A 14,260-nucleotide genomic window follows, 5' to 3' on the forward strand; every position below is an offset into this window, starting at 1 on the left:
TAGTGATGCTGCAGTTTTCCAATTATTTATCTTTCTTTGAGGCTCTACGAACTCGGAGATACATAGTGAAGAATTGTTTGGAATTCAACGATAAATTATTGTGCTTTAAACCTTTTAAGTTTTGTAGTATTCTGCGCTAGTAAAGTCTGAATAAAAATACGGATCCCTGATTTAAAACCCATACCAAAAAAGTTGAGTCCTTGAAGACATGTTTTCTTCGTGCCTTACGGCAGAAATTTGATAGATCAGATGATAGTTTAGACCAGGGTTTGAAACCAAAAATAGTTTTTCCGATTTCGATTTCGGATACCGGTGTTAATTTTTTCCAATTTTGATGTCGTTTTCGGATATTAGTATTTATTTTTTTCGATTTTGCTTTCAGTTTCGATTTTTGTTTTTACCGGTTTTGACGTGTTTTCAAAAACGGTATCCAATATTGGTTTCAAGCCCCGGTTAAGAGGTTAATGTGTAAATACTAGTGAATTTAAATTGAAACTTCAAGAGTTAAGGAGAAAGGTAATTTATGTGTTTTTCCTTGGTTCTTCTACCTTGTTCTATAGGTACATCTTCACATTGTTCTAGGCCAAAAGTCACCACTTATTAGATCTCTTGAGACGAGTTGAAATGTTTTAATCTTTCTATGATTCTGAAACCAAGTTAAGGTCACCCAATTTTTTCGTTGATATTCATATTAACTATAATTTGTAATCTTTGTTTTAATCTGTTTGCTGGTAATCGTTATAAATGTTTGTACTTAAAACTGTGCTGATTGCGTTTTTGGTGTTATTCTCAAATAAATAAATACAATCACAGAAGTGGGTTCTAGACAGCGAACGGATCACTCCGTACAACATCATTATAATATATTATTCTATATTATTATTGTGGATATATACGCGTGACATATTATGTGCATGTATACAGTATAGGTCTATACCGTATGCGTATCGCGCTCAGTGGGTGAGAATGGAGTGTGTGTGGTTGTATAGTGTCGGAGTGCGGCGAAGGGGTGTTTTGTAGGCCGAAGGGGGGAGGTGTGGTTGGGCGAGAGGAGAAGTCGCACAGAGTCCTCTGGCCGCCGTCCAGGATATGCGCGACATTGCGTGCGTCACAGGCTGTCTCGTTTGTCCCGTTTCCGAAAGCCAAGAGTCTCGAAATTATAACAATTTGGCAACCGGCGCGGTGCTATATAACGAAGCGACTGCTGCTGCAGTATGGCGCTCGCGTGTAGTACAGTGGGCCTATATCGGAGTGTAGGTTAATCATAAATCGAGTGTTGAGCGTGAACTAGGTCGACCCCCCTTTGATGTTAGCCTTGCATATTATTATTATTATTATTATTATTACTATTTAAGTCGGTGTGAGACAAAATAAATAAGAAAAAACGGCTGACGTTTATGTGAATATATGTAATTGCAATATGTGTATATATTATTATTATTATTATTATTATTATTACTATGTGTGCAGACTGCAGAGCGTCCCGAGGAAAATGCGCGTGCATCGCATATATTATATTATGCACTCACAACTCGCATTTGTCGCATTTCATAATTTGTAGTTATTATAATTATTACGTATACGACCGAGATGACGTGCAAAATATAGACGCGAGTTTCGGTATAATAAAAAACAACGAACGAGCAGCTCCTTTCGGCAAGGCGTATTCAAATACTATTGCCACTATTGGGCTAGTGCTAGTATCTTACCTATCGTATTATCGTGGACATTTTCCGTGGTGTTGGAAAAATGGTAAATACAGGCATCATCGTTTGTCGTGTTTTTGATATTCAAAAGTTGAGCTTGGCCTAACTCTGGATATTTTCCGGTAGACCCTGATGATTATTATTTGATAAACCATGAATAAAACGACCAATCAGAATACGATTAAAAGACGCACGGCAGACGACGTACCTATATGAGTTCACATTTTTTTTTCGAAATCAAATGTTAAAATTAACAATTAATTTATAATGTAAAACATTGTACGTATATTATTTATACAACACACTTAATATTCTTATATATACATCACACTTTTATTAGGCACTTAATCCTTGTAACACTTTATATATGTATATTATATAATTTATAATCTTGTGGAACTGAAAAAAAGTTCACGTTGTATAGTCAAGCAACAGCTGCCTGCCCCAACTACTCCGGAAGCTCACACTTTTGATAAATATCCGTAGGTATCCAGTATTTCCGGTATTATTTAAGAAATACCGGTAGGCATATCGAATTTTTAGTAAAGTTCATGGACTTTGACAACCATCCTCCACCATCACTGCAGCAACGGGGCCATTTGCATAATATTATAAGGATAATGGGTATTGCCCGTGGTAAATTCCCTATCCTAATGTGGCAATAATTGTGGGAGCCTACCGAAAATACTTTGATATACTGGAAATTACAGACATCTATATGTCGCTGTACTTAATACCTAAACTGTGTTTTATAATTTTATATAATGTATTTTATTAAGACCTTAGAAAGTTAACCAAAAAAAAAATATATAAATAATCAGACACTAGTTCATTTTAAGTATAGGTCCAACCCCATACGAATCAACGAGTACAATAAATGTGTTACAATATTTTACATTTTAACAATCTATTGACTAACAGCCATATTTTGTTTATGGCTGCAGGCTAAATCTGTAATGTATTATTTTTTTATATAGTTATTATGTACATTGCACTTTTAAATACCACGAAACTATATAACGACGTCTGATTGTTAGCATAAGAAACGCTTGAATCACATACTATATATTATGATAATATAAAGTTTTAATGAACTAACTGATTTAATATAAACACATATAGACACACGCAAAAGATTTACATGTCCTGCGGATAACGTGCAGACTGCAGGGTAAGAACGGGTTTGAAGCATTACATAGGTGATAGTCGATAGGTATTATATTATGTTTTATACCGACGAACATAATATCCAAGAAATTCAAATTCTTATATATTTAAAAAATTATCAGCATTCGATTTTCCAATAAAAATATACGGTTCGTTAATGCAATTTGTTAAACGAAATCTATTTTATTTTTTTGAATTTCTGTTTAATTACTCCTAATTACTCACACAGTTAAATTGGTGCCTACCTTCGACATTGTGATAAAATTAAATGTGTCCTTTCACTTCTATTTTTTTTAAAAAAATTTTTCTTGCACCTGTGTCCTATGATTTAAAGTTTATAACCTATACGCTGTAAGCCTGTAACTATAACGTTAACTATAGGTATAAGATAATCCTACAATTATTGAATGTTATTTAATAAGGTTTCAAAAATTTGAAATCTCGTCAACATGAGTATAATATTATTCAGTTCAAAGAATTCTCATCTGATCTACTGGGAATACCGAATGAGTAACGAATGATACACTGGAAAGTCAATTAATTTTAGAGAAATACTGAGTAACAAAATAATTTCCTATTGATCCATTGCAAGAAATTAATGTGATATACATTTTAACTATTTAACACGAATAGATGTATTGACTTATTATCGCAATGCAATAGATATCAGTTACTTTCAATAGCGTTGACTAGAGCACTAGATCTTTATTTGTAATATACTTATTAATAGTTATTATTAATATAAATGTGCTATGGGCAATAAATACTTTTAATTCCTTTAGGTAGGCGAGTACATAAATTATTCTAATGTCTTAATTTGCAAAAGTATACTATATTTTTAGAATATTTTTTATTCTCAATATAACATAATATAACGGTATGAAGTATATATATATTAACCAATTTTATTAGTATACAAAACGTATACTTTTACTATTGATTATTATACTTTATATTAATTTAAAAATGATTTGGTTTACAATTTTGAACTACATAGATTCCTGACTCCTAGAGATATCCTGTAAATACTTCACTAAGCATTCAGTATATTATTGCACTTTATATTCTATTTTAATATTTTTTAATCAAAAGCACATAAAAAAGAAACACTTTGCTGCCATCCAATTAGGTTATGATGTAGGTTAGTAATCTTCCTGTATAGGTAATAAAATAACAGACCAGACCTCGATATTAAAATTCCATTGGTATAAATTTCACATATTGGTGAGACAGTATCTGACCCAAACTAGAACAGAACTTTCTATTCTTCTTAAAAAGTTTTCAAATTAATGAAATATTATTGTTCTAAATTTTCATTAGGTTAACCATATTTAGGATTCAGATGACTTTCGTTTTATTTTCTACTGTAATTTTTGTGACCTGAAAATTTATGTTTGTGAATGAATTGAATACTTTACACAATTGGTGGATGCAACATTGTGACACGTATACAAAGATATTATAAAGTATGCATGTATTTGTTATTTTATAAATAGCTCATTTTGTCATTATTAAATAATCTTAAAAATATGTTAAAAATTAGGATCTACTGATTACCATCATTTTAATTTTAGGAATAATACAGACTTGTCATGGGTAGTTTAACTTAGATTTAATATTTAATTAATATTATATTTAGACTATTTTCATTAAATAAAAAAAAACTATATGAAACTATTGTCACATCGGATAAGTATTAAATATACATTTTTAAAAGAAGGTATTTTGTAGAAAATGATAAAATATCTTAATACGTTTTATAAATCTTATGCTATTATGACCATTATAGGTTAGGTCTAAGCGTCTTCGAGAATAAAATCCCTATTTAGTTATTAAAATAACCCTAAATATAAGATTGTGTGATTGATGTATTTAAAAATAAAATAAATTGTAAAATGATTATAATTGCAATATTTGGTTAACAATTTAAATATAACATAAAAAACGTAGACATAGTAAAAAGTTTTCCAAGTTCTATTAAAACATACAGTATTTAATTTAGTATAAAGAGGAATAACACCTTGGATTATTATCTATGCCAACTTTTTCTTAAACTTTTCCAATATTTAATTTAGGCTTTATATTTTTGTGAAATCAATATAAATTTTTTTTAGTAAGATTTAATGAAATTGTTTTTGTTACGTTTCGTATGTTTACCTAACCTAACCTACCTACGACGCACTGAGTAAATGTATACGAATTTATTCGAAGATCTATCTATATATGCTTCTAAAAATTTTCTACTTTAACATTGTTATTGCCTAAAAAAAAATATACATTAAGTATCGAGCATGTGAAAATAAATATGTGTTTAACTAGGTAAGTACCTACAAACACAACATAATTCAATAAAAGTTATATAGATAATCTAAGTAGACCATAGTCCATAGATCTAAATACATAGAACACGCACTGTACAATGTACATGTTTACTTAATATTAAACTAAATGTTTTTTTGACTATATGAAGTGTGTGTGAGTTTACTGTTCATAAATTTAAACTGATTTTGGGTAATATGTTGATAGTATACATATATGTCACCATAGTATATTATAAAAGGTACCTACATAATATTACAAACCTGTATTTATATTCTAAGTGATAAATGCGATCATGTTCGAGAATAATATTATTTTTAAATCGTCAAGATAATTACATTAAATAAATCATCAATTTTTGTATTAATATAAGAATTTAAAAGCTGTTACATTATTAAAATATTACTTTGACCCGTTTAGCTATTAACAGTGATTCATTTTCGCAATGAGAAGAAAAATTACAGATATTTCAAAAAAGGGAAATTATTAAACCCATGCTATGGCCATTAATGAGTCGTTCATTAATAGTTACCTTATTTTTTGAATTATATCTATTAATATTACATAATTTAGCCTATCTATCCATCAAAAATTATTGTTATTATTTATTTGATTATTATATAAGAGTATGAGGATGATTAAGAATATGACTATACAATACATTTGATCATGTGTTCAAAAATATAAATAAACTATAACGGTTATTGTGTACAATACAGATAATTATTTAAATTATATTTTTTATCAACAATTATTTATAATTTAAGATTTACCCATAAAACAAAATGTCTACAAATACATTTTATACAAAAAAAAAAAAAAATATTCATAGTGACAATGTTGTGACTAAATCAGAAGATTAAAAATTAAAATTAAATGTGTATTATTTTTTAATAAGTAACTTTATTTTAACTTGTTATAAATAATAGAGTAAAACAAAACATAACTACATATTTATACCTAAAGGTATTTCGTTTTTAATAACCAAAATATTCGTACTTACATAATATGTTAAGATAAGGTAAATTACTTTACAAAAAATTTAACATTTTCATTTTTCACTCATGACATAATGAGTTCGTTGGGCCTTACTCAAATAAATATAATGTAACTGTCTCGGTTCATTTAAAATTGTAAAGCAATTTAGTATGTTTTCATTTCATGAACCTTTTTAACATATTTAAAAATATACTTACTCTCATCTTATGAAAAAAAAACAAGAACTCAAATAAAATAAAAGTGACAGTTTTGTCAATGGCCTTGTAAAGTCTCATAAATGATTAACGTATGATTTCGTTCAATACGTGGGACCGCGGGAGGACAAATTAATATTTTATGGAATTGGATCATTAGTTTGTACATAAACTATTGAAAACGAGGGAAAATGTTGTTTATAACGTGGCAAGTTACCAATAAAATTTATTCAATGATAAGATGATTTACCTATGTTCTTTATTAGTTGATATCGGTTTCAATATAAATAGTAGAAATATGTACTGTTTACTTTCACACAAAGTTAATCATAATATTAATGACTTGGTTTACCCTATCTCAAAAATAATAACACCTAAATAAATAATTATTAACATGTTAATGTTAATTTAAAATGAGGAAGGTAATGGCAAACATATCAATACTTATATACATATTTATAATTAAACTTTTATTTGGTAAAGATTCATAATAATCAATAAACTATAAAGGAGTCGTTGAATGAATCATTAGAATATTGTTGAATAATAAGTAGTCTTAAAGTAATTTAATAAAGATTCTAATAATTGTATATACGTTTAAATAATATTACTTTGATTGTCTATTTTGTTATAATATTCTATAGTCTTTAATAAAGTTTAATAAGTATTATTAAATTGTAATTTTAATTAAAACTTTTATTTTGTTTGACAGGTACCGACAACCAAGGTTCAGCTCTAGAAGGCAGTACAGAAGAGTAGTATTCAAACACGGTGAATGTAATGTCGTTCAAGGAAAAGTAGCTAAAAGAAGAAGAAAATATTTACAGGTAAAAATCATTTAAATACAAATTAATAACTACCTATGTTATAGCCTATAGGTGGATAATGTTGGTTTATTTATCACATCGGTAGCTCTAGTAAATGTACCTAAGAGTTTTTCTAAGATAATGCAATTTGAAATTAATTAATTTTGAATAGTTACACACTTGCGCCATATAGTCTATACTCTATACTATATGGCATAAATACTACTTAACAATATATATTTTTTTTTAAAATAAATTTAGCTAGAGTAATAAACATTTACGCAAATAATTAAAAATACGAAGTAAAATATAAATTTCAAAATATGCTAATTCATTTGGTTAAAAAAAATTATAAACAAGTAATTAATATGATGGGTGTGTAGGTGTGTAATTTATAATATAAAGGTGCATAATAAATATACGTTCCATTTTTTGATTACATTTTTCTTATTTATTTTTGAGTTCCAAAATAATGTTAGGAAAATGTATTATAATAATAATATTATATTAATACAATTATTAATTATAGTTTATATATTGAAGACATGTCTCCGATTATAATCGTGCTTCAGTATGTATTTGTTCAAAAATTTTCAAAAATTTTCATTTACCTCGTTTATTGTAGAACAATATTAATATATATATATTTAATGTTCTGTAATATATAATAAATGAACTGACTTTTTAATTCCATAGTACACTGCAGAGCAGTGAGCACGTACGAAATATGTGAATTTGATTATATAAAATATGTGTTCAACACTTAAAAATTCAGTAAATGTTTAATCTAAATCACTAAAAAAAAATGCATTCCTTTGATTTATTGTCAACTCTGAACAAACACATCATGAATTATAATACTAGAATAATATAATTCATATTATGATGTTTTAATTTAATGGTAGTAACGGTAAAAGTCTTCTATCAGGTAGACTTTTATCAAAACAGCGATAAAATAGTGGCCACAAATAGTTGATTCAACACTAAAAATAAATTATTCATAAAATGGTCTCCGTATACACGTCACAAATGCATAGACAGTCTACACGAAACTTGAGAAAGTTTTTAAGTAAGTGTTAAGGCTAAGCGGGTTTTAATGAGCTTCGATGGGAATTGTTTTTGAATGCGATTTTTTAACATTCCACATTTTAACACAGACGTAACAGACCCGTCCTAATAGCGCACGCAGAGTAGCCCTGATCCTCATAGTTTTTATTTTTCATTATATAATATAAAAAAAAACATTTAATGTCGTCTTCCGACTGAGTACTGTGGCACCGTGCACTGCACACCGATTTCCTTGTCATCTTGGAGTCTAAATCACTAGCCTATTTTTAGTGTTGACATAGCACACTATTTTTTAAATGTATTTTTTTTACCAGCCTGCTGTCACTGCTGTATTTGAAATCTAGAGCGTGACAATGGCCGTGTGTAATAAAAAAAATCATTTTATCTCGTCAAACCCCTGCAAAATGGAAACCAACAAGTACCTATCTATACCTAATTCAAAGCGCATCACACATGAAAATGTATCAAAAGAGCCAATATATTATTATTATCTTCTGACGGTTAAGCACAATCGATTTTAGATTGACGCGATGAAGCATAAATTTCTTAACACCATGTAGTATGGTGATGGCGATGTCCCAATATCCCAATACCTAACACTAACACAATATATTACCATAATTTGCCGTTATTCGCACATACGTTTTTAGAAATACTTACGTTTCATTTGTATAGATAAACACAATAGATAACTTTAGGTTGATAAACATTTGCAATATATCTTTATATATTATATATTATTCAGACTCTATGTGAATTAAAATTACCTACATACCTAATTATACTGTTAGATCTACAGCTTTCTCCTGACACTCACAACTTTGTAACGTAGGTATAATATAATTTATCACCGTTCATTAAAACCGAAACGGCACGTTTAGAAATAATACTGATGACTGATTTGTATAATTACACAAAATCAAGGAAGAGATATTTTGGTTCGTCTTATAAATTTACTTTTAGTTTTATAAGGATAGAAGTAGTTTCGATATATTGGTTTTACATTAATGTGTAATTTTTTTCGGTCAAACCCATTACACTAATAAATTTAAGCTTAATAAAAATAAATACTTCATTGAAATAAATTTAACTTAAAATAAAAAATGTAAAAAAACAGCTGTACAAAATGCAGTATCATCGCTATAATAAATGGATACTATTTAATTGGATGTATAAATTGTGTTCATAGAGCATTGCACATTATTGTTTTAAAACAACAGTTTGTTTGTTCATATTGTGCACTTATAAAAGTCACAAAAATTATTTCTACGACATTTTTCTATGCTCCCACGGATTCACCTTGAACGCAAATAGTTATGCTTAATATAAATTACATAATCTATAAATTACTACAAGATACTATTTTCAAATTATTTATTAATAGGATAATCATTTTTAATACTCTTAAAAATATATTATTCAGGTTTCAAAAATCACAAATTTCTATCAAAAAATATTTTTTACCCTAATAATAATATTTTAAGCGCCGCTTAATTATGTATTTATATATTATTGTTTTGCGATTTAATAGATAATATTATATTATACAATGTTCTTATTTTATTATTTATTATTACAGAGCTTGATTTGAGATCATTTTATTTATTAGATCGTTACAAAATATGTTTACAACATGTATATATTTTTTCTATAATATTCTAGGACATATTTACGACACTCGTCGATGCTCAATGGCGGTGGACGTTGTTAGTGTTTTCAATGAACTTCATGCTCAGCTGGTTAGGGTTTGCCATCGTATGGTGGCTGATTGCACTAAACCACGGCGATTTGGAATTCTCGGTAAGGGATAATAACTCAACGTGGGTACCATGTGTTCGAGAAATGTATTCTTTCACCGCGTGCTTTCTGTTCAGCGTCGAAACTCAGCACACAATAGGTAAAAATCTAAACCAAATTGTTTGGACGGATAGACGATGATGATATGCTATTTTTCTCATCGTTTGCCTTGAAATCGGACGATTTTTTTGCATATACTTGAGACTATAAAGCCGACCAACGTACACGACCGTTACCGTTCTGTGATGGTCTTGACATTCGATAAACACAACAATAATAATAATAATAATAATAATAATTTGTCTGTAATACCAACTTGTTGTTTGCGCTGTATATATTATCAGGTTATGGTTCCAAACACACGACCGAAGAATGTCCTGAAGCAATATTCATTATGTGTCTACAGAGCATAGCAGGCGTAATGATCCAGGCATTTATGGTGGGCGTGGTGTTCGCCAAGTTGTCCAGGCCGAAAAAGCGCACACAGACGTTGTTGTTTAGCAGAAACGCTGTCATCTGCCAAAGGGATGGCATTCTGTGTCTCATGTTCCGCGTGGGTGACATGAGAAAATCGCACATTATTGAGGCGCACGTCAGGGCGCAGCTAATAAAGAAAAAAGTGAGCATCTATGTTATAATATTACAACTATTGCAGATACCGACCCACACTGTTTGCATCATGAAATCAGAAATACTATATAGAGATTCACAACTATGTGATTATTTTATACTATAAAATATTGTCTGCGGACAATTAAATACAGTAAAACCTACTTAGAATATTTGAATCGACTGCAAAAATTCAGCAGTGTGGCCGGGCCCTATAGGGAGTCCATAATTTATTATGAGGTTTTATTGTACATATATATATATATTTATACATGGGTGTAATAATATTATAACATTAAATATTGTGCCTACAACATATGTGATAAAATATGACCAATTGCTCAATAACCCACTAATTTGAATTATTTCACTAGATGACAATAGAAGGTGAGCTGTTACCGTTCCATCAACAGGAACTTAAAGTCGGTGGAGATGGTGAAGAGGACAGGATATTCTTCATATGGCCTACGACTATTGTTCACAAAATTACTCCACAGTCACCGCTATACATGCTTTCGGCGGCAGATTTCCTACAACAGAAGTTTGAAATTGTCGTCGTCCTAGAAGGTAATACTATACATCGTTTAAACAAATAAAACCAGCTGATAAGAATACTTTACAATTAGTAAGCTACTCCACATGCAGGAATAACATTTTATTTATTATTTTACAAAGATAATATTAAGAAAATAAACCATTCCCTATTTATAGAATATTTCTTTTTGAATCAATGTAATTACAGACGGTTTTTGATAATTAGTAAAATCCTTACACATCTCTGAAACCTTAAACAACTATATGACATATACGTATTCGATTTTTGTTTTGTTATATACCTACAACCTACTATAATTACAGTATACTCTAGTTCTATCCAACGAAAAAAAATTCGAGGCATCAAGCTTTATTGTAATGGTTATTATGTCAAGCGATTTCAATTGAATTAAATTAAGATCACGAAAAATTTGAGATATCGATTCTCGACCTAATAAGAATATACTGTTGGTACCTTATTTTCGTTTTATATTTATCGATTAAATTGCAAATGTTCTAAACTTTATTTCATTTGAACTAGATTTCAACTCCATAAATTTAAAATTTAATCGGCCAATTCCATTAAATTTTCAAATGTTGAAATGTAAAAAATATATTATATTAAGTAATAGTTACATAATAACAATTTATTCCTGCTTTACTGACTGTGAAAGAAATTGTATTTCGTTCATAAACACTTTTATCGTAGATTGTAGATACACCGTATATAGTTATCGTTAATTTACACAATGGAACTACATACTATTTGCATGTGCTTTAAATAAATTATAATAATAATCATTAATAATTATTCAAAGTACACAAGTTATGATATTTTTTTAAATATAAATTAAATTTTACAGGAGTGATCGAGTCCACGGGAATGACGACACAAGCTAGGTCATCGTACCTGCCAAATGAAATACTTTGGGGACATAGGTTTGATACATTAGTGTCATTCAAAAAAGAAACTGGTGAACACGAAGTGGATTATAGTTTATTCAACAATACTTATGTTGTAGACACGCCGCTTTGCAGTGCACACGATCTGAAAAAGCTCATTTCGCTTCGGGCTCATACTGGTAAAATTGACGATTCGGTTTTAGAGAAAAAGCAAAAAATTAACCTATTCCTACAGCTTTTTAACGTACCTATAAACTATGTAACATGATATACATTTTATTTCGTTTTCTATCATTACCTTTTTTAAAATAATTTAGTGTAGATTTTTTTAACCAATTATTTAAACATGCACAATATACTTCATAAACAGTTAGCGTACCTACTAACATATTTCAAACATTCCAATACAGAATAATTACGATAAGTTAACGGATAAGTAACCTACCTACATAAAAACATTAGGTGATACCTATAACATCGAAAATATAACGTAAGTGTTATTTTTTTCATGTCATATGCATATTTCGATAAGAGTGTAGTTACTAAATATCTATATTTTATGTAGGTTTGTATATTTTATCTTATTCATTTTAATCAAAATAATTTTTTGTGTATAATAGCACTATAATAGGTGGTGTAATTTACTACCAAAAATATAAATTATTTTTAATAATGAAAATATCATCATATTTCTTAAGTATACCTAAGTAATATAATATGCTATACGAGTACATACATATCATATGTATTGTTTCAACTAAATAATTATATAGTTTAAGATACATAACTCTTTATCTTCAAGCACTAAAACATAATTTCTTTGTATAAGCTATTATAAAATGAATTAACCAACTTTGTGTACTTTCAAATATTCTAGAAAGTTAAAATCACATTGTACATTTTAATATATTTTCATTACTAATACGTGATGTAAACGTTGCTTGCTTGTTAAAGCTATACGTTTTTAAACTATTTAACACAAGTATTTTACTATAATATTTTTGTTTCAATAAATAAATAAATACTAATTAACAATAAACAATAAACATTTAAAATAATTTTTATTTTGTTACTATATTTTTAATTCTCCTAATTGTTAAGAATATAATATGTTATTCATTATTATATTAAATAAACTATTAATCATCATATATATGACAATATATACTTTCACATATTATTATAATTCTTATATTTGTGCAACACGAGTTATACACAATAATAAAGTACCAAATTTTGTGCTTACGACATTATTTATGTATTCCATTACTCTACTTGTATATTCTTGGACAATTAAAACTTCCTTAAAATAACTATGGTAGTAATTTTGTGTTAATGCTGCATGATTTCATCTGAAAGAAAAATATTGGAATATTCGATCATTATTAGAAACTGTCATTGTCGGTTTACTTTCAGAGATGCACCATATGCAACCCCTGCAGGACCACTCTACCAACTACAGTGACCCGTCGGACAGTACTTCCGGGTCTAGGACTTTCAAGCCCCGTAGTGAACTACACGACAAGCAATTGTCCACCAGTGACCTGATGATGGCCCAACTGGAGCCTTTCCTCATAAAACCCGGCGAACTGCCAGGGCCAGAATCATTCCTGTGACGATTAATGATCTTCAACGATCATTTGCTGCCGCCTAAGCTGAACCCCGGGACCATCATCGTTTCGTAATAAGCAGAGGCATCCCAATCATCTTCCACTCCCAAAATTATTGTGATCTTCTTAGACGTTATTGATTATTATAATTTATTGTACTTTGGTTTTTAATAAAATTAGTTTAAACTTTAATTTGATGTCATTATGGTTCTAATGTGATATCACTTAGAAACATATTCTCGTTTTATAAATATTATTATCTGGAAACGGGTTACTTCCATTGACTGGAAGGTCCTCAAACTAATAATCCTTCTGGAAGTTGCCACTTTATATATTATTACATTTTCCAGCTGTATTCCTTATCACCTTATTATATATGCATTTACATTTTAAAAACAAATCAGTCCAAATTAATGTTTAACAAATATATTAATAAACATATTTTTAAATTTTTTTAGTTTATTTTGATTGCTGAAACAAATTTATCGTAACAGGAGTAGTTCTACAACTAAACTGTACTTAAAATAAGTAGATACACACATCAAACA

General features: G+C 28.8%; 1 protein-coding gene across 4 annotated transcripts in view; it reads left to right on the top strand.

Annotated features, from left to right (window-relative positions):
• The window catches only part of LOC111040054 (G protein-activated inward rectifier potassium channel 3-like), a 32,262-nt gene extending 18,358 nt beyond the window's left edge, over positions 1-13,904 (top strand). For all 4 annotated transcript variants that reach the window (XM_022323767.1, XM_022323766.1, XM_022323769.1 and 1 more), the window contains 6 exons: positions 7,098-7,212; positions 9,922-10,156; positions 10,401-10,675; positions 11,040-11,232; positions 12,063-12,281; positions 13,519-13,904. In XM_022323767.1, the coding sequence (XP_022179459.1) occupies positions 7,098-7,212; positions 9,922-10,156; positions 10,401-10,675; positions 11,040-11,232; positions 12,063-12,281; positions 13,519-13,718 (1,237 nt within the window). In that variant the 3' untranslated portion in view covers positions 13,719-13,904. The remainder of the gene's footprint in view (positions 1-7,097; positions 7,213-9,921; positions 10,157-10,400; positions 10,676-11,039; positions 11,233-12,062; positions 12,282-13,518) is intronic.
• The last annotated feature ends 356 nt before the right edge of the window (positions 13,905-14,260 follow it).

The sequence above is a fragment of the Myzus persicae genome, unplaced genomic scaffold, assembly GCF_001856785.1.
Source record: "Myzus persicae strain clone G006 unplaced genomic scaffold, MPER_G0061.0, whole genome shotgun sequence".
NCBI lineage: Eukaryota > Metazoa > Arthropoda > Insecta > Hemiptera > Aphididae > Myzus > Myzus persicae.